Source organism: Monodelphis domestica, chromosome 6 (genome assembly GCF_027887165.1).
Source record: "Monodelphis domestica isolate mMonDom1 chromosome 6, mMonDom1.pri, whole genome shotgun sequence".
Lineage (NCBI taxonomy): Eukaryota > Metazoa > Chordata > Mammalia > Didelphimorphia > Didelphidae > Monodelphis > Monodelphis domestica.
Genome location: NC_077232.1, coordinates 277,906,723 through 277,928,813, shown reverse-complemented (window position 1 = coordinate 277,928,813; position 22,091 = coordinate 277,906,723). Strand labels below are relative to the sequence as shown.

General features: G+C 38.0%; 1 protein-coding gene across 3 annotated transcripts in view; it reads right to left on the bottom strand.

Moving 5' to 3' along the window:
• The window catches only part of ENOPH1 (enolase-phosphatase 1), a 60,340-nt gene that overhangs the window by 2,375 nt on the left and 35,874 nt on the right, over positions 1-22,091 (bottom strand). Inside the window, exon 6 of one of the 3 annotated variants that reach the window (XM_016423001.2) lies at positions 5,824-6,895. The exons of 1 other annotated variant lie outside the window; for it this stretch is intronic. In XM_016423001.2, coding sequence (XP_016278487.2) covers positions 6,729-6,895 — 167 coding nt within the window. In that variant the 3' untranslated portion in view covers positions 5,824-6,728. Of the gene's footprint in view, positions 1-5,823; positions 6,896-22,091 lie in introns of those variants that run through there. One more of the 3 variants, XM_001362337.4, reaches the window with a different exon arrangement.

Sequence of the window (22,091 nt, the reverse complement as noted above, 5' to 3'; positions counted from 1 at the left end):
TGTGAATAGGAGGCTCATGGCCTATAAAACCAGCAGTGCATATCACCCTGGAGCTTTCTGTGGAGGCTGATGGGACATCTGCAGCTTCTAAGCCATCCCTGAGCTATGGGGTACTTCCTTAGGGTGGAAATGCAGTTCCGCATTAGAAAAAGCAGGATTCTAATACACAAACTCTCCAAAGCAGGGTTAAGAGGATGGTGGCAGAACTTTACAAGAAAATTCACACTTCAAATATGTCTTTAGAGCTTTGCTCCCATAGTAATAAGAAACGCGTCCAGACAGTTCGCACATTTTACAATGTGAGCCATCTTAGAGATCCATCTTATTTGCAAACATTCCAGTCCTGCCTGGACAACAAGCTGTCTGCCAAGGGACCACTCACTGGAAGTTCAACCGAGAAATGGAACCAGTTCAGAGACGCAGTGAAGGAAACATCAAAGGCAGTCCTAGGCCCAAAACAACGCAACCACCAGGACTGGTTCGACGAGAACAACACTGCTATTGAAGACCTATTGAGCAAGAAGAACAAAGCCTTTATGGAGTGGCAAAATAACCCAAACTCTACTCCTAAAAAGGAGAGATTCAAGTCTCTCCAAGCCACGGTGCAGCGTGAGATCAGGAAGATGCAAGACTGATGGTGGAAAAAAAAGGCAGAAGAAATCCAGCGGTTTGCTGATACGAAAAACTACAAACAATTTTTCAGCTCCCTCAAGACTGTCTATGGGCCATTAAAACCCATCCCCATTCCCTTGCTATCCTCTGATGGTGACACTCTCATAAAAGATAAAAAAGGCATCAGCAACAGGTGGAAAGAACACTTCAGTCAGCTTCTCAACCAACCCTCTTCAGTCGACCAAAACGCCCTTGATCAGATCCCCCAAAACCATTCCATTGAACAACTTGACGTCCTTCCTTCAATAGAGGAAGTCCAAAAAGCCATTAAACAAATGAGTGCAGGCAAGGCACCTGGTAAAGATGGGATCCCAAGCGAGATGTACAAGGCCTTAAATGGAAAAGCAATCCAGGCATTCCACATAGTGCTGACCAGCATATGGGAAGAGGAAGACATGCCCCCAGAACTCAGAGATGCCTCCATCGTAGCCCTATACAAGAACAAAGGCTCACGAGCAGCCTGTGACAACTACAGAGGCATCTCACTACTCTCCACTGCTGGAAAGATCCTCGCCCATGTTATACTCAACAGACTCCTGTCATCTGTTTCAGAGCAGAACCTGCCTGAATCACAATGTGGCTTCCGATTAGATCGCAGCACCATCGACATGGTCTTCACAGTGAGGCAAATGCAAGAAAAATGCCTTGAGAACCTAAGTCTCTACATTGTCTTCATAGACCTGACAAAGGCATTCGACACAATGAATAGGGACTCATTGTGGGTGATCCTCAGCAAGCTCGGTTGCCCAGCAAAATTCGTCAAACTGATCCAGCTCTTTCATATCGACATGACAGGGGAAGTCCTATCTGGTGGAGAGACTTCCGATTGCTTCAACATCTCCAATGGCGTGAAACAAGGCTGTGTCCTCGCTCCAGAACTATTCAACCTATTTTTCACCCAAGTATTATGACATGCTGTGATGGATCTAGACTTGGGCGTCTACATCAAATACCGTCTGGATGGCTCACTATTCGACCTTTGCCACCTGACTGCAAAAGCAAAGACAACAGAGAGACACATCCTGGAAGCTCTCTTTGTAGATGACTGTGCTCTCATGGCCCACCAAGAAAATCATCTCCAAACCATTGTGGACAGGTTCTCCACCACAACAAAACTATTTGGTCTGACTATCAGCCTCAGCAAAACAGAAGTGCTGTTCCAACCTGCACCAGGGAGGCCAACGAACCAGCCGTGCATTACAATCGACGGCACGCAGCTTTCTAATGTCAACATTTTCAAGTACCTGGGCAGCACCATCGCCAACGACGGGTCCCTAGACCACGAGATTAATGCCAGGATCCAAAAGGCCAGCCAGGCACTCAGGAGGCTGCGCTGCAAAGTCCTCCAACACAGAGGTGTAAGCACTACGACAAAGCTCAAAGTGTATAACGCAGTGGTCCTCAGCTTGCTCCTGTACGGTTGTGAAATATGGAAACTGTACCGAAAGCACATGAAACAGCTGGAGCAATTCCACCAATGCTCTCTCCGGTCAATCATGAGGATCCGATGGCAGGACTGAATCACCAATCAGGAAGTCCTCGACAGAGCCAACTCCACCAGCATTGAAGTCATGGTCCTCAAAACCCAGCTACGATGGTCTGGACACGTCATCCGCATGGACCCACAGCGAATACCAAGACAGGTATTCTATGGTGAACTGTCAGCTGGACTCAGGAAACAAGGCCGACCAAAGAAAAGATTCAAGGATCAGCTAAAGTCCAACTTGAAGTGGGCTGGCATTACACCAAAGCAACTAGAACTCGCTGCCTCTGACAGAAGCAGCTGGCAAACCCATTAACCATGCCGCCGCCACCTTTGAAGATGAGCGACGTCGACATCTTGCCGCTGGAGTGAACGCTGACACCAGGCCACAACCGCACCTCCCGTAACAACTGGAGTCCCATGCCCCATGTGCCACAAACTGTGCGCCTCAGTCTTTGGACTCCAAAGCCACATGAGGGTACACCATAGATGAAACTGCACAAAGACAATAGTCATTCTCAATCACCAAGAGACTACCACTATACTATAATAAGAACACATGACTTTTACCTCTCTTCATCTTCTTCCATAGTCCCAGTTATGCTCTGATCCAGCCATAGCACTGCTGGGTTTGTACCCCAAAGAGATAATAAGGAAAAAGACTTGTACAAGAATATTCATAGCTGCTCTCTTTGTGGTGGCAAAAAGCTGGAAAATGAGGGGATGCCTTTCAATTAGGGAATGGCTAAACACATTGTGGTATATGTTGGTGATTGTGCTCAAAGGAATAATAGGAGGAATTCCATGGGAACTGAAACAACCTCCAGGAATTGATGCAGAGCAAAAGGAGCAGAATCAGGAAAATATTGTATACAGAGACTGATACACTGTGGTACAATCAAATGTAATGGACTTCTCCATTAGTGGCAATGCAGTGATCCTGAACAACTCGGAGGAATCTTCAAGAAAAAACATTATCCACATTCAGAGGAAAAACTGTGGGAGTAGAAACACCAAAGAAAAACAACTGCTTGATTACATGGGTCGAGGGGATATGATTGGGGATATAGACTCTAAATGATCATCCTAGTGCAAACACCAACAACATGGAAATGGGTTCTGATTAAGGACATATGTAATACCCAGTGGAATTGCATATTGGTTATGGGAAGGGGTGAGAGGAGAGGGAAGGAAAGAATATAATTCTCATAACCAAGGAATAATGTTCTAAGTTGACTAAATAAATTTTTCAAAAAAAAAAATAAAAATTTAATTGAAAAAAAGTATTTGCATCGTAGTCCCAGTTACGGACAGTCAGTAGGTATTGTTCCTTGGGTCTGTCAGCTGTGTATATCATGCATCAATCCCATCTTCTTTTTTATGTGATTTATATAGAAAGTAAATCTTTTTTGTTGTTCAGAAGCTTGGCTCTGCTAAGTCAGGTCCTTAACAGGTTTATTCATGTTAAAGCTCAATCCTGGAATAGGTTTAATGTCACTTATCCTGTTTGGAGTAGTTTTCTACGTCAAAGGTTTCAGGTCCTTGGTTATCCCACCTGTCATGGAACTGGACTACTGGAAAGGTGAACCTTCCATACCCCTTGGGGCTCAACTCACTGTATTTATCTCAATTCATATTAAACTTACAAACCTAAGAAAAAATAGCACCAGTTTTAAGTATTAACAGATTCTCTGTTTCAGCATGATATATCTCATTGTTGTCAAGTGTCACTTAAATACTTAGAAAAGAAAGGACACAGAAGTCTTGTCTACCATCTTTCATTTTGGTTTTCTCCAATGAAAAGCAAAAATTTAAATGGCAGACACCCTGAAGCCTAAAGGGTCAAAAAGTGGTTATCGTAACCCAATGAAAAAGTCAGAATGAGGAAAGCAGTTGTCCTTTCACTTAGCCCAGGCAAAGTTTATCTTCCATTCCTAATTTATTCAGCTCATAGTATTTTGGAAATGTGGTAACTCAATGAATTTCAGAGGACTGCTTTCTGTGTTTTAAGGGATGTAATTTGGGTGTTTACTTTAGGAACATTTTTTTACACACAAATTTCAACCAATATAGTCCAAAACACCTGAAGGCAATACCATGTCTAGAAATAGACCTGAAGATAAAAGCTTTTTCCTCTCCCTAAACCCTTACTTTCTGCCTGGGTAACAACTCTAAGACAGAAGTGCAAGAATTAAGCAAACAAGGTGTGACAATTAAAAATTCTGAGACTGACTTGCAGGTAAGAATATAAGTTTGATTAGGCTTACATTTAACCACAAATTAATGATCTATGAGCCTCTAAATAACCAAAGACCCCAAACTCTCCTCAAGAAGATCTATAGACAACTTTGGGAGCTCATTATTTAGCTCTCCCTTGGACATCCCAATACACCTCTAACTAGTGAGTAGCCAGTCTCATTGTTGTCCCCTAATTATTAGGTAGGTCAGTCACTTAAAGATCTCCTGTTGCTCAGCTACCCAGGAGAGAAATCCAATTCTACTCAGTCAAAACTGAGAAGCTGAAGGATCCATTTGGGCTATGTATGGAGACATCTAGCATCAGCTGGTTCTATTAACTGAATAAGCTAGACTCACAATCTCTTCTATAATCTTGTTTTTCTATACTATGATGGATAGTTCTTTGGGTAGGCATAAAGGAATAAATACCAAGGCTTATTTGAGTCTCTAATTCAAAACCCAAAGTTATCAAGTTTAACTGGCATGTGCAAGAGGAAAAAAGGTAATGAACTTAGAACAACAACTTTTGTTGTGATTGAGTTTAACAATTACCTTTATGGAAGAGCCTCCAAAGGATGGCCTCTTCCTCATCCATTCCCTCACTTAAGCTAAATTCTTTTTTTCCCATTAACTTTAGTGTCTTTATCTTCTTTCTTAAGCACATACTTCTTCCACCCCATCCAACCCAAGCCCTCCAACTTTCATGGTTAAAGATAGATTTACTTGATATTGAGGAAATGTTCATCACATTCACATATTATGAAATTAGCTTTGGCTTAATTGCATAATTACACATCTTAAGTTGGACTTGGGAGTTATCCATGTTCTATAGAGCCCATTGTTTCTTTGTGGGATGGAGGTGACTGAAACATATGCTGTGACAGGTCCACAAGACAGAGAAGCCCTAGCAGAAGGTTTGATGAAGGTTCTTAACTTGGGAGGTCATCAGACCCCTAGCCACAGGCTGGGGAATTTTCCTGCCATATCAATTGCTTAAGATCATTTAACTAAACAACCTTAAGGAGGAATAAAGTGAAATTCCACATTCCCAAAGCAGCTAAATATTTAATTTTTTTTTTATTTTAAAAAATGAGGAATTTTTCTCTTTTTGGTCCAGATCTATAGTTAGTGTAGGCAACTCTATTCAGAGAAACTCCCTCTGCCAAAGCAGATCAACAACTCATCTGTAACATAGAGTGTAAAGAGCTTCTTGTGGGGCTGCTTGGATACTGAATGGTGGCTTGGCTGATGCTACACGGCCAGTTTGTGTCAGAGGCCAGATCTGAACCCATGCCTCTCTGATCCCTGGGGCAGCTCTGTCATCATTCCATGCTGCCAATCCATTTAGATGTCTTCTTTGGGCACACGAAGGCAGATGCCTCCCATGATGAGCATTCAAGGAGTAAAGGTCAATGTCAACCAATCAGCTATTAAGGTGATAAATAACCAGGGGAAAATTGTTATTTTTATTAATGACAACATGAAATATTACATGAACATGTACCAGAACCAAAATGGGATAAATATTACTTATACAATTTACATTTCTTCTCTAACAATTCCAAGAGAAAAGAATACAAAGTTTTCTTGATCTTAGGGATAACATGCCAAGTACTTTAAGTCTAGGATAATACTGCTATGCATCATTAAGCTTTCTGATTATTAGAAGTTAATTTACAGGTTTGTTTTGCACCTTGATAACAGGTAAGGTTATTAAGGCCCACTGTCACAGCTGTGGAAATTACAAGCTCTATTCTAATGACATATCCACACTTGGTTAATCAGTCAAGCCTTGGGAGTGGTTTTCATTCCTAATTGTTTTCTTCTTTATTCAATGTGAACAGTAGACTTTGGCCCTGTATGTGAGACTGGCTACACTTTGGTCACATAAGTATTTGCTCCCTTCACCACAAAAAGAGAACAATGTAGAAAGGTTCTAAACTCATAGCAAGTTTCCAAGAAATAGTAAAGCTTTAGAATGATTTTTTTCCAAATTAGCTTTCCACTTGTTAAAGAACCAGATAAAATAAGCTAGGACATTTCTTCCTTTTTCCAATAATTTTACCCTTTGTGCTTAGCAATAGCCACCTCCCGTCCCTAAGAGAACAAATATAGCTTCTCAACAATTCCTATCTTCATTTTTTTTAATAGACTTTTGTTTCACTGAATTAAAATTCCCCTTTCCCTCTCCCTTAGGGACACCTGGGGAAGGAGATCTGAATATACAATTCTCTTTAGATGTGCTATTTTATCAGTAGAATAAAACTAGCAAATAAGAGCAGAGGTACACTTCCAAGGAATAGTTTTGATCTCCCCAAAATCAGGAAAACTTCTTCTAAGATGCTGCAGGTAAGAACAGTTCACTGAAAGAAGTGATGAGGTTGAAATATGATTTTTCATCATCTGTTAATCCTGCATTGCCAGGTCTCACTACCACCGCCACATGGACATCTGCCTCTTCTGCTGCGTGGGCCTCTGGGAAAACAAAAAGAAGTACATCTTCTGGAGGATGGATGAGCAGACAATAGAAATCACAGTCATGCCTGTGTAGAGTCACAATTTAGATGATGCTCTTTAGCATCATTAGGTAATTATAGTTTAGTTGTTAATATGGTCAATAATGTGAATGTTAAGTCAGCCTTGCATTCCTGCTATAAGTTCCACCTGGTCATAGTGAATAATCCTTGTGATGACTTGCTGTAGTCTCTTTGCAAATATTTTATTTAAGATTTTTGCATTTATATTCATTAAGGAGATGGGTCTATAGTTTTCTTTCTCTGTTTTAGGTCTTCCTGGCTTGGGAATCAGTGCCATATTTGTGTCGGAAAATGAATTTGGTAGAACTTCTTCTTTACTTATTTTGTCAAATAGTTTGTGTATATTTTTGTTAATCTAGGCATTTTACATTTTTGTAAATATTTACCCATTTCACCTACATTTTCATATTTATTGCCATATAATTGGATAAAATAGTTCTTAATAATTACCTTAATTTCCTCTTCATTAGGTGAGATCACCCTTTTCATTTTTGATACTGTTAATTTGATTCTCTTCCTTTTTTTTAAAATTAGATTTACCATGGGGACATTAATTCATTGCTGGTGGAGTTGTGAATTGATCTGCCCAAAGGGTGATAAAAGACTGTCTGCCCTTTGATCCAGCTATAGCACTGCTGGGTTTGTACCCCAAAGAGATATTAAGGAAAAAGCCTTGTACAAGAATATTCATAGCTGCACTCTTTGTGGTGGCCAAAAATTGGAAAACGAGGGGATGCCCATCAATTGGGGAATGGCTGAACAAATTGTGGTATATGTTGGTGATGGAATACTATTGTGCTAAAAGGAATAATAAAGTAGAGGAATTCCATGGAGACTGGAACAACCTCCAGGAAGTGATGCAGAGCGAAAGGAGCAGAACCAAAAAAACATTGTACACAGAGACTGATACATTGTGGTACAATAGAAGGTGATGGACTTCTCCATTAGTATCAATGCAATGTCCCTGAACAATCTGCAGGGATCTAAAAAATACTACCCACAAGCAGAGGATAAACTGTGGGAGTAAAAACACCGATGAAAAGCAACTGCTTGACGACAGGGTTGGAGGGGATAAGACTGAGGAGAGACTCTAAATGAACACTATAATACAAATTCCAACAACAGGGAAATGGGTTCGAGTCAAGAACACATGTGATAACCAGTGGAATCGTGTGTTGGCTATGGGTGAGGGAAAGGTGGGGGGGGGAGGGGAGGAAAAGAAAATGATCTTTGTTTCCAGTGAATAATGTATGAAAACGACCAACTAAAATAATGTTTAAAAATTAAAAAAAAATTAGATTTACCAGTTCTTTGTTGCTTACCACTATTTGTTTTTTTTCAAAGTACCAGCTACTAGTCTTATTTATTACTTCAATAGTTCTTTTACTTTCAATTTTATTAACTTCTTTAATTTTTAGGATTTCCGATTTAGTTTTTGTTCGGAGATTTTAAATTTGTTCTCTTTCTAGTTTTTTAACTTACAGGCCAAATTCATTAATTTCCTTTCTCTATTTTGTTGACATAGGCACTCAAAGATATAAATTTTCCCCTGAGTACTGCTTTGGCTGTATCCCATAGATTTTTTTTTTTCAAAACCCTTACCTTCTGTCTTGGAATCAATGCTATGTATTGATTCCAAGGCAGAAGAGTGGTAAGGGCTAGGCAATGGGGGTCTAAGTGACTTGCCCAGGGTCACACTGCTGGGAAGTGTCTGAGGCCAGATTTGAATCTAGGACCCCCTGTCTCTAGGCCTGGTTCTCAATCCACTGAGATACCCAGCTGCCCCCTATCCCATAGATTTTGATATACTCTCATTGTCATTCTCCTCAATTAAATCAGTAATTGTTTCTGTAGCAGTCCAGTCCATAGGTATTTTGGAGAGACAAGGATTGTGAATGGGCACATGGCCATTCTGCGCATGACAATGAACTCTGTTCCCAGTGTGGCTGGAGTTAGGGTACGAAACCTTGCTTCCCTTTGTCTCACTCACCTGAGGATAAAAACTCCACCTTCACCTTGTCGTAATTTGCAATTATCCAATGGCAATACACTATGTAACTCATCAATATGTATTGAGGCATTCTGTAACTTATCAATATGTATTGAGTTCATTTGCGTATCAAAGAGATTAAATTGGGAAGCCATGGCCAGTTCCTCTCTCCTTGGACAATCTCACAGGTTTGCTCAACACTGTCTTTCCACCTTTCTCTCTCCTCTCTATCTCTACCTGAGGCCTGGCCTTCGACCAGGTGTCTCTTTCTTTTCCAATGCTAATACCTAGCATTCTCTAATTCTCTCTATTAGTCTCTATTCATTCTCTTAGCCGAGTTATATCATCCTCTGACCAGTGAAGTGTTAAATTGGAATCTCTGGATGGAAATAGCCTTTCAGTGACATCCATTGATCGGAGCATGGCTGCGGCTCCAAAACTGATCTCTGACTCATTATTGACATCTCAAAGGTTGGCTCCTTCACGCCCTTTGCGGGATACAGAACTTCTATCCCTTTTCTATTTTCCTACCATAAGGCTTCCCGCTGGCAGGGAGGCTTTAGTTTCTATTATTTCTTTTTTGACCCACCAGTTTTGAAGAACTAGATTTTGTTTCCAATTAATTTTAAATTTGCCTCTCCATAATGCCATACTAATTATAATTTTTATTGAATATGATCTAAAAATTTGCATTTATTATTTCTACTTTTCTGCATTTGTTTGCAACATCTTTATGCCCCAGTACATGGTCAATCTTTGTATATTTGTACTATGTACTGCTGAAAAGAAGGCATCCCTTTTTATCCCTGTTCAGTTTTCTCCAGATATCTATTAACTCTGATTTTTCTAATATTTTATTCATTTCCCTTACTTCTCTCTTATTTATTTTTTTGGTTTGATTTATCTAGTTCTGATAGGGGAAAATTGAGGTTCCCCCACTAGAATGGTTTTACTATCCATTTCCATCATTAGATAATTATAAATGAACGAAAATGGGCCCTCTAAAATCCTGACAAATAAAAACATGTTTCCACTCTTCTTCCTGCTCATCTGAAATATAAAAATGCTGATAGGACATCTTAAATGGGTCTGGGACAAAAAAGGAAAAATTTTATTCAGGGAAACTTTGGCATAATGTGGAGGCATTTTGGTACTAAATCTTGTTCTACTATCTCTTATGCATCACATTCTTCCACAAATAAATGGGCTTCAGAGATCTCAAATCATGCCTTAGTATATCTCCACACCTATCACCAATCTAAAAACAAAACAAAAAATAACACTTCTTAGCTAACAAAAGCATTCTCAGGCTGGCACTACTAAATCAGAAGCTGTAACTGATTAAAAACTCAACTCATAACTTCTTTCACCCAAACTTGGTATAACCATGGAAAACTTCTAAAAAATCTATGGGCATTTTGGCAGGAGACCAGAAAGCTCTGGCTTGGGGTGCTAAGTGGAGTCTGGTAGGATGACCCCAAGTGCTGAAGAGAAGAGTGAAGCAAGCAGACAGCAGATGCGTCAGTCACAAGGGGGCTAGGAAGCCCAGAAGACATGCTTACTTACTGCCCGGTTTTCCATCATGAAACATAAAACCTTGCAACTTTATCTCAGTAGCATCGAAACAGGTTCTAGTAAACTAGAACACTAAGAACCTCAACCAACTGTATCTTATCTGTGATCTATGGATCCTACAGTTTTCAATAAAATCACTTAAAGTATTTGTAGGACTTAAAATAAAAAAGGAGAGATCAGGAACATGAAGAATAAAAACTATTGGAGAAAAGAGAAATTTGTGTGGGAATAAAAAAGCCAAGTCATTCAAGGGGCATTTAATGCAAACACATTTTCAATTCAATTTCACAAATATTAAATGTACAAGACACTGCTAAGTGATGGATAAACAAAACACATGTTGATAAAAAAGTTATTACAATTTAATAAGGGGAAAAAATCTAAGGAAGAAATATGGGCCAAGGATTTATTTAGTTTATCTGACGAGTCTGATGACAACAAGGGGAAGGACTAACAATGGCTGTTCCATTGATCAAACCAACTACTTTATCCAAACTGGGAAAACCTGTTCCTTTTCTTAAGAAAACTAGAAAGGTTAAGAACTTTTAATTTCCCATTTCCTGAAATAACCATTGCTAGTTCCCTAATCCAACACAGAATTAAAGAAAAACAGACAGTGTCCAGATTTCTTATAACCAGGAGGAAAAGTAGAAAGAGAAGGAATCCACTAAATGCTTGCTCTAAGAAATCCCCAAATGAAAATTCCCAAGAATATTGTAGACAAAATCTAGAGCTTCCAGGCCAGAGAAAAAAATACTGCAAGCAGTCAGAAAGAAAGAATTTGAATACCAAGGAGCCATAGTCAGGATCACACTTAGTAGAGCAGCTCCTGCTACAAATTGATGGAGAACTTAGAATATGATATTTCAGAAGGCAAAGGATATGGGCTTCCAACCAGAAATAACTTAGTCAGTCAAACTGAGGATGATGCTATACAGGGGAAAATATACTTTTGATGAACCAAAGGACTTTTAAGAATTCCTGACAAAACCTTCTTTTCAGTAGCACATGGTACATTTACAAAAATTGACCATGTATTAGGGCATAAAAACGTTGCAAAGAAGTGCAAAAGAACAGAAATAATAAAAGCAACCTTCTCAGATCACAATGCAATAAAAATAATAATCAGTAAGAGTACATGGAGAGGTAAATAAAAAATTAATTAGAAATTAAACAATACGATTCTCCAAAACCAGTTAAAGAACAAATCATAGAAACAATTAATAATTTCATTGAGGAAAATGACAATGATAAGACATCCTTTCAAAATCTATGGGATGAAGCCAAAGCAGTATTCTGGGGGAAATTTATACCCTTGAGTTCATATATTAACAAACTAGTGAGGGCAGAGGTCAATGAATTGGGTATACAAATTAAAAAACTAGAAAGCGAAAATCCTCAGATGAAGACTAAATTAGAGATCCTAAAAATCAAAGGAGAAATTAATAAAATTAAAAGTCAAAGAACTATTGATTTAATAAATAAGACTAGAAGATGGTACTTTGAAAAAACAAATAAAATAGACAAAGTACTGGTCAATACAATTAAAAAAAGGAAAGAAGAAAACCAAACTGACAGTATCCAAGATGAAAAGGGAGACCTCATCTCCAATGAAGAGGAAATTAAGGCAATCATTAAAAACTATTGTGCCCAACTATATGGCAACAAATATGGCAATCTAGGTGATATGGATGAATATTTACAAAAATATAAATTGCCTAGACTAACAGAGGAAGAAATAGATTACCTAAACAACCCCATATCAGAAAAAGAAACTGAACAAGCCATCAAAAAACTCCCTAAGAAAAAATCCCCAGGTCCAGATGGATTCACAAATGAATTTTATTAAACATTTAAAGAACAACTAATCCCAATATTATACACACTATTTGACAGAATAAGCAAAGAAAGAGTTCTACCAAATTCATTTTATGACACAAATATGGTACTGATTCCAAAGCCAGGTGGGTCAAAAACAGAGAAAGAAAACTATAGAACAACCTCCTTAAGGAATATAGATGCAAAAATCTTAAATAAGATCCTAACAAAAAGACTCCAGCAAGTCATCACAAGGGTTATTCACTATGACCAGGTAGGAGTCACACCAGGAATGCAAGGATGGTTCAATATTAGGAAAACCATCCACATAATTGACCATATTAACAAGCAAACCAACAAAAATCACATTATTTATCTCAAAAGATGCAGAAAAAGCCTTTGACAAAATACAACACCAATCCCTATTGAAAACACTAGAAAGTATAGGAATAAAAGGGCCTTTCCTAAAAATAATAAACATTATATATCTAAAACCATCAGCAAATATCATCTGCAATGGGGATAAACTAGAAGCCTTCCCAATAAAATCAGGAGTGAAACAAGTATGCCCATTATCACCTCTATTATTTAACATTGTACTTTGTATTTAACATTGTATTGTACATTGTAGAAATACCAAGATATCACTCTTTTGGGATCATATGATGGTCTACTTAAAGAATCCTAGAGAATCAACTAAAAAGCAAGTCGAAATAATCAACAACTTAAGCAAAGTTGCAGGATGCAAAATAAACCCACATAAGTCATCAGTATTTCTATATATCTCCAACCCATTTCAGCAGCAAGAATTAGAAAGATAAATTCCATTTAAAATCACCCTAGACAATATAAAATACTTAGGAATCTATCTGCTGAGACAAACACAAGAACTATATGAACACAACTACAAAACACTCTCCACACAACTAAAACTAGATCTAAACAATTGGAAAAACATTGATTGCTCATGGGTGGGACAAGCTAACATAATAAAAATGACAATCGTATCCAAATTTATTTAGTGCCATATCCACTGAACAACCAAAAAACTTTTTTACTGAATTAGAAAAAAACCATAACAAAGTTCATTTGGAAGAACAAAAGATCAAGGATATCCAGGGAAATAAAAAAAAATGTGAAGGAAGGAAGACTTGCAACCCCAGATCTCAAACTATATAAAGCAGTGGTCATCAAAACAATTTGGTATTGGCTAAGAGACAGAAAAGAGGATCAGTGGAATAGACTTGGGGTAAATGACCTCAATAAGACAGTCTATGACAAACCCAAAGATACCAGCTTTTGGGACCGAAACCCACTTTTTGATAAAAACTGCTGAGAAAATTGGAAGACAGTATGGGAGAGATTAGGTTTGGATGAACATCTCATACCCTACACCAAGATAAACTCAGAATGGGTGAATGACCTGAATATAAAGAAGGAAACTATAAGCAAATTAGGTGAACACAGAATAGTATACATGTCAGATCTTTAGGAAAAGAAAGACTTTAAAACCAAGCAAGAGCAAGAAAAAAATCTCAAAATGTAAAATCAATAATTTGATTACATCAAATTAAAAAGGTTTTGTACAAACAAAACAAATGCATCCAAAATTAGAAGGGAAGCAACAAATTGGGAAACGATCTTCAAAACTTACACCTAGCAGATTGGCTAACATGACAGCAAAGGAAAATAATGAATGCTGGAGGGGATATTACAAAGTTGGGGCATTAATGCATTACTGGTGGAGTTGTGAATTGATCCAACCATTATGGAGGGCAATTTGGAACTATTCCCAATGGACTCTAAAAGACTGTCTGCTCTTTGATCCAGCCATAGCACTGCTGGGTTTGTACCCCCAAAGAAATAATAAGGAAAGACATATACAAAAATATTTATAGCCCTGTTCTTTGTGGTGGCAAAAAATTGGAAAATGAGGGGATGCTCTTCAATTGAGGAATGGCTGAACAAATTGTGGTATATGTTGGTGATGGAATACTATTGTGCTCAAAGGAATAATAAAGTGGAGGAATTCCATGGGAACTGGAACAACCTCCAGGAACTGATGCAGAGTGAGAGGAACAGAACCAGAACATTATACACAGAGACTGATATACTGTGGTACAATCAAATGTAATGGACTTCTCCATTAGTGGCAATGCAGTGATCCTGAATAACTTGGAGGGATCTACGAGAAAAACCACTATCCACATTCAGAGGAAAAACTGTGGGAGTAGAAACACAGAAGAAAAACAACTGTCTGAATACATGGGTCGAGGGGAAATAGTTGGGGAGGTAGACTCTAAATGAACATCCTAATACAAACACCAACAACATGGAAACAGGTTCTGATCAAGGACACAAGTAAAACCCAATGAAATTGTACGTCAGCTGTAAGAAGGGTGGGTGGAGGGGAGGGAGGGAAATAATGTGATTATTATGACCAAGGAATAATGTTCTAAATTGACTAAATAAATTAATTTTTTAAAATAAAAATTACAAAATGCAAAATAGATAATTTTGATTACATTAAATTAAATGGGTATTGTGCAAATAAAAGCAATGCAGTCAAAAATTAGAAGGGAAACAACAAACTGGGAAACAATCTTCATAACAAAAACCTCTGATGAATGTCTAATCACTCAAATTTATAAGGAACTAAATCAACTGTACAAAAAATCAAGCCATTTCCCAATTGATACATGGACAAAGGACATGAATAGGCAATTTTCAGTTAAAGAAATAAAAACTATTAATAAGCACAAGAAAAAATGTTCTAAATCTCATATAATCAGAGAGATGCAAATCAAAACAACTCTGAGGTATCACCTAAAACCTAGCAGATTAGCCAACTTGACAGTAAAGGTAAGTAATGAATGTTGGAGAGGATGTGGCAAAATTGGGACATTAATGCATTGCTGGTGGAATTGTGAACTGATCCAACCATTCTGGAAGGCAATTTGGAACTATGCCCAAAAGGCACCAAAATGCCCTTGAGCCAGCTATAGCATTACTGGGCTTATACCCCAAAGAAATAATAAGGGAAAAGTCTTGTACAAGAATATTCATAGCCGCGCAGTTTGTGGTGGCAAAAAATTGGAAAATGAGGGGATGCCCTCCAATTGGGGAATGGCTGAACAAATTGTGGTATCTGTTGGTGATGGAATATTTTGTGCTTAAAGGAATTCCATGTGAACTGGAATGTCTTCCAGGAATTGATGCAGAGTGAAAGGATGTAAAAAATAGACTCGAATACAGGACTACAATCCCCACAAGCCTTTGCTCCACTTCCCCAAAATGCTTTGTAATCTCACGTTAATTCTGAGGTGGGACGAGATCGAGGAAGGACTTAAGCTGGTGGCAAAGGTTTTGGGGGGCTCTTTTGGACTTCCGTTTTGGAGCAGGCTCGTCTTGTAAACCTTAAAATTTCTTAGACTTATAAATGTTGGAAATTTCACCATTGGGAAATTTCATACTTGAAAAATTTCCTATTGAGAGTGGGAACTCTATTGAAATGTGAACCCCATTGGCATGGGAGGTTCCTCCTCCTCCCTTCTTAAGATTACTTTAGGACAGAAACCTTTTGCTGAACAATGGAAAGGGCTTTGACTTATGCTTAAGCATAGAACAGGAATTTCTTTGAGTCATGATTGATTTTAGAATTGATACACTGGAGATACTTGGAATGACAGAACCAGGTCTTGGAAATTGCAATCTCCACCCTACTCAGTCCTAACAGGATTTAGGAAGGGCTGCAGCATAGATCAAAATTTAATTATTCCAATCTCTACCCTACTCAGGGTAACAGGATTTAGAAAGGGCTGTAGCAAAAGATCAAGATTTAATTATTTGAGAATATGACCTTCAACAGACATGTGCAAAGCCACAGACCTCTGAGCGGTCCTGGGTTAAGCTAGAGCCACCATTGGCACAGGGAGACATGGACAGTGATTGGTAGATGTGAGAACTGAGGGGAGGGAACTTGGATGGTTTCCTTAAAGATAGAGGGGTCTGAGGACTGGGGGTTGGTTGGAGAGTTTTGGCTCTGAGTAGTTGGAGAGGTGCTCTGAGAAGCTTGCTCTGAAGGAAGCTGGAGGTGGAGGCCCCTGAGACTGTTTCTCCATTTTGGTCACGTGAGTAATAGGGACTGATCTCCTTTCTTTGCCCCAGCTATCTAAGGGCTTGGGCCTTTTGGCCCAGCCTAAACAGAAGGGGTATTTAAGCCCTATTCCCTTCTCTCCCCTTTCTCTCTCCCTCTCTCTCTCTCTATCTCTAATACCTTTTTTCATCCTGTTTGTAATTAAACTCTATAAAAGGTTGACGGCTGACTTGAGTTTTCATTTAGGAATTACATAGCTGAATTCTTTGGTGACCTTAAATTAATATATATCAGTCTTTTAAAGTGATTTCCTTGTCACAGTCTCTTGTGTGATGTGAGGTTATTTTGTCTAGGCCTCTGGCCTAGGCACATGTTTCTTACTTGTATATTCTTTAATCTTTAACCTTTAATAAACCTCTAAAAAATATAATACTTTTTGCAGAGAGAAACTAATTTCTACCTGCCTCAGTCTCCCCATATTCCTAAATTTTAATCTTTACAGATGGTGACCATGAAGGGATGAGAACTTCTCAAATTTTTTAGCCTAGATAATGATTTTTTTAAAGCCACTGTTCTCCAAGATGCTCTTTAGAAAACCATCTTGATCAGCTCCTGCCTGCGGCCCTCTCCAGCTCCTGCTTCTGCTCCTGGCCTCTCACCTGGTGCCCGAGCTGCTCTCCAGCTCCCAGCCCGACCTACCCCGGCGGTCTGTCTCTCACCCATCTGGCCTCCAACCCAGCCAGCTCATCACCCAGATCCTTGGAGCAGATTGCTGAGGCCTCATTGCGACCAGCTAGTAACAGTATTGGCCACGTGGGCGGAGGGGAGAGACTAGAGGGAAAGGAGAACGGGTAATTTTCCCTTAGGCTAAGCCTCCACGTGGATGGGGGTATTGGCCACAGGGGGATCATATCAGGGGAGAGAGAAAAGGGAGAGGAGAAGAAACAGATTTTTCAAACAGAAACTTAATGGCAATGGGCTGTTTAAAAGGATACCTTTTGACTGTTCTGGTAATTTCATTGATTTCACCTGCATGCCAGAAGAAAGATTCAGCCCAAAGATTCAACTTTGAATTTGCAAATGGGTGGCTCAGGGCACTGAGAGCATGGTTCTGGGTTAAAATCTGGCCTCAGATACTTCCCAGCTATGGGACCCTGGACGGGTCCCTTGAGACCCATTGCCTAGCTCTTACTACTCTGCCTTCGGACAATACACATTTAAATGGATAAATGCACCTAAGGAACTTTAAAGACTAAAGGCTATATTCTAAGGCATTTCAGATCCCAATGGTTTATAAAAATCTCTGTATTCTATTGCATTTTTTGTTATGGTTTAACTTTGTGATTTTAAGTTCATATATTACTGGATTCAATATTATTCTGATTGAACTGAAGGTTGATTGAATTTATTTTGAATGTACTTAGTTTTAAAAATTCTGTTGTTTTTCCCCTATAACTATTGAACAAATATTATTGTGAATAAGCCCATCTATGAAAAAACAGCCTTTTTCTATTTTGCCAAGGATAGATGGACTTCAGAACTGATTATAATTGTATTAACAACCTTGGAAAATTTAATGTGCTAAATACCTCAAATAATTTGATTTTAAGGGTTTTTTAAATATGATTTTGGGAATTTTTTTTTAACAATCTGGTTATTTCTGTCTGCCCTACCACGAGGTAAGGCCTAGTAGCTGAAGTGAAATACATTTTATAACCCCCAAACTTCCCGCATTTCTAAATATGTGAATGGAAGTTGGGCAGTTAATCTCAGGGCATTTGTATCCCTAAAAGCCTCCAAAAAAGGAGCACCCCTTTATTTATGCTCTTCAGCTCACTATTTAACTTCCACCAGAATGATATATAGATTTCTTGATTATGTTCTTAACCCAAGATGAGTTTTACTTTGTTTAAAAAAATATGTTTAAATACCAAGGTTGAAAGATTGCTATGTTTGTAAAAATTGTGACAAATGTCCATCAATTCATAAGCTTTAAAAATGTCATACAGCAACTTATGTGAAATATGAAAGTGTGTTTGTTTGCTATTGTAATTAATTGGGCTATTGAGAATTTTGGGGATTTTGATATCTACATATTTGTACCTACTGTATTTTTAAAAAATGAAAAATTGTTAACCTTGTTCAATTCATTTGCCTTCTACTCACAGTGATCATGGCCAGATATTAAGAGGAAATGGATCTCATTTTTGGTGAGAAAGCCTTGCATTTTATATTTTCTTAGCTGACACAGAGTGTCAATGATTATAAGCTATATTTTTGAATTTTTAAAGCTCTTTTATTATTATATTTTTCTTGCATGTGCAGTATACTTTTTTAGTTTTTTTATTATTTTTCTCTCCTTTTTATATTTGAAGCACATGTCACCAGCATTAAGATTTTCTTTAACTTTTTGACTTTTCAGTGCTACAAGTTTGAAATACATTTGCTAATGAATGCCCTAAAAAGCTTGTGACTATAAAAATGATGCCACTAATTATTTAAAAGTTATGGGACTTTGCTTAATGATTCTGTCTGATTCCAGGACAAGATATACACAAAAGAGCCACTGCGTAGTGCCAATAGAGCATAAGGTCAAAGAGACCAACCAATCCTGGTGAAATTGATGTCACTTTGAGCCTAGACAAAGAGGACTTGAATGTGTTTGGGGTTCGAGGTTGTGGCTGTTTAATATGTGTTAAAAGCAGGTCTTCCTTGTTCCACATTCTACCAAGTACCTCAAACTTGGCTCCCAGAACCTTGGCTTATATACTCTGGTCCCCTTTTCTGCCTCTCATAGTGTGGTAACTTTCTGTAGTCCTGGCTACTGACTGGATAAATGCATCATTGCTTAGATCATTTTAATTGGGCCCTGATTCAAGGACCTGTTATAGATTTATTTTTCTTTTACTTGGAATTTTTACACATAAGACTTTGATAGTCTATATTTTCATCCAGAAATTTTTCTTTTCCTTTTGATTTTTCTGATGTTTTTTTTAATATCTCTTGCCAATTGATTCATACCTCATACCTCAGCCATGCATCCCTAAGTAATCCTTTTTTTTTAATTACCCTCTTTTTTTAATTTTAATTTTAATTACCCTCTTAACGGGGGGAATGTAAAAAATGTCATTATTTAAATTGCAAAGTTTAAATTCCTTTTGAGAAGAATTTTAGGTAAAGAAGATGCTACCTCTCTGAATCCAGAACTGAACTGTTGGAGAAGCCACCATGAAGAAGCCTCCAGACCACAAGTTGCACAAAATTGAACTTTGGGTGTGGTTGATTGAACATTTATTTGTATCTGTACTTTCATGCCAAAGGGGACTGCCCCCTAACAGGCTTTTTGTCAGTGCGTTCAGCAATTATTGGGTTTGTTTGTTTTTTTCTCTTATCATCAAATTATTGTAATCTTTAAATTGATTATGTTTTCATGATCCTTTGGGAAAAAAAATTAATTTTTTTGCAAACGATCAAACGGAATTGGAAAAACATTAACTGCTCATGGGTAGGATGAACTAATAATAAAAATGACCATCCGACCCAAACTTATTTATCTATTTAGTGCCATACCCATTGAACTTCCAAAAATTTTTTTTACTGATTTAGAAAAAAACATAGCAAAGTTCATTTGGAAGAACAAAGGATCAAGGATATCCATGGAAATAATGAAAAAAAAATACAAAGGAAGGGGGTCTTGCAGTCCCAGATCTCAAACTATATTATAAATCAGCAGTCATCAAAACAATTTGGCACTAGCTAAGAGACAGAAACGAAGATCAATGGAATAGACTCAGGGTAAGTGACCTCAGCAAGACAGTATATGATAAACCCAAAGATCCCAGCTTTTGGGACAAAAATCCACTATTTCATAAAAACTGCTGGGAAAATTGGAAGACAGTGTGGGAGAGATTAGGTTTAGATCAACACTTCGCACCCTACACCAAGATAAATTCAAAATGGGTGAATGACTTGAACATAAAGAAGGAAACTATAAGTAAATTAGGCGAACATATAGTATACATGTCAGAACTTTGGGAAGGGAAAGATTTCAAAACCAAGCAAGACTTAGAAAGAATCACAAAATGTAAAATAAATAATTTTGATTACATCAAATTAAAAAGCTTTTGTACAAACAAAACCAATGTAACCAAAATCAGAAGGGAAGCAACAATTTGGGGAAAAAATCTTCATAAAAACCTCTGACAAAGGTTTAATTATTCAAATTTACAAAGAGCTAAATTAATTGTACAAAAAGTCAAGCCATTCTCCAATTGATAAATGGGCAAGGGACATGAATAGGCAATTTTCAGATAAAGAAATCAAAACTATTAATAAGCACATGAAGAAAGTGTTCTAAATCTCATAATCAGAGAGATGCAAATCAAAACAACTCTGAGGTATCACCTCACACCTAGTAGATTGGCTAACATGACAGCAAAGGAAAGTAATGAATGCTGGAGGGGATGTGGCAAAGTAGGGACATTAATTCATTGCTAGTGGAGTTGTGAACTGCTCCAACCATTCTGGAGGGCAATTTAGAACTATGCCCAAAGGGCAATAAAAGACTGTCTGCCCTTTGATTCAGCCATAGCACTGCTGGGTTTGTACCCCAAAGAGATAATAAGGAAAAAGACTTGCACAAGAATATTCATAGCTGCGCTCTTTGTGGTGGCCAAAAATTGGAAAATGGCTGAACAAATTGTGGTATATGTTGGTGATGGAATACTATTGTGCTAAAAGGAATAATAAAGTGGAGGAATTCCATGGAGATTGGAACGACCTCCAGGAAGTGATGCAGAGCGAGAGGAGCAGAACCAGGAAAACATTGTACACAGAGACTGATACGCTGTGATACAATCGAACGTAATGGACTTCTCCATTAGTGTCAATGCAATGTCCCTGAACAATCTGCAGGGATCTAGGAGAAAAAACACTATTCACAAGCAGAGGACAAACTGTGGGAGTAAAAACACGGAGGAAAAGCAACTGCTTGAGGAGAGACTCTAAATGAACACTCTAATGCAAATACCCACAACACGGAAATGGGTTTGAATCAAGAACACGTGATACCCAGTGGAATCGCACATCGGCTATGGGATGGGCAGGGCTGGGGAAGGGGGAGAGAAAATGATCTTTGTCTCCAATGAATAATGCTCGGGAATAACCAAATAAAATAATGTTAAAAAAAAAGACATACCTACATATTGCTTTCTCTTTGAGGGATGGCAAAGAGTGGGAACTGAGGTGAGTATCAGTTGGAGAATGGATAGAATATTATTGTGCTGTAAGGAATGAAGATGAGTTTAAAGAAACTCAGAAAGCCTTGCACAAGTGATTCAGAGTGAACTGAACTAGGAAAACAATACTGTAAAGACAATTAAAAGCTGATCATTGTATATGATGAATAGTCACGATTCCAGGGGGAATAAGGAAACATGTTACCCACCTTTTGATAGAGCTGAAGGACTGATTATATAGAATGAGACTTTTTTTTGGATATGACCAACACAGAAATTTTTTGCATGACTACACATGTTTGTAACAGGAGTTTTTATTATTCTACTATATTCCAGTTGGGGTTAGGGAGGTGGGAGAAAAGGTGGATTCTTGCTGATTGAAAAAAATAATTTTTGTAAAGATATTTTATTTTATCAACTACATGTAATAAATTTTCACTTAAGT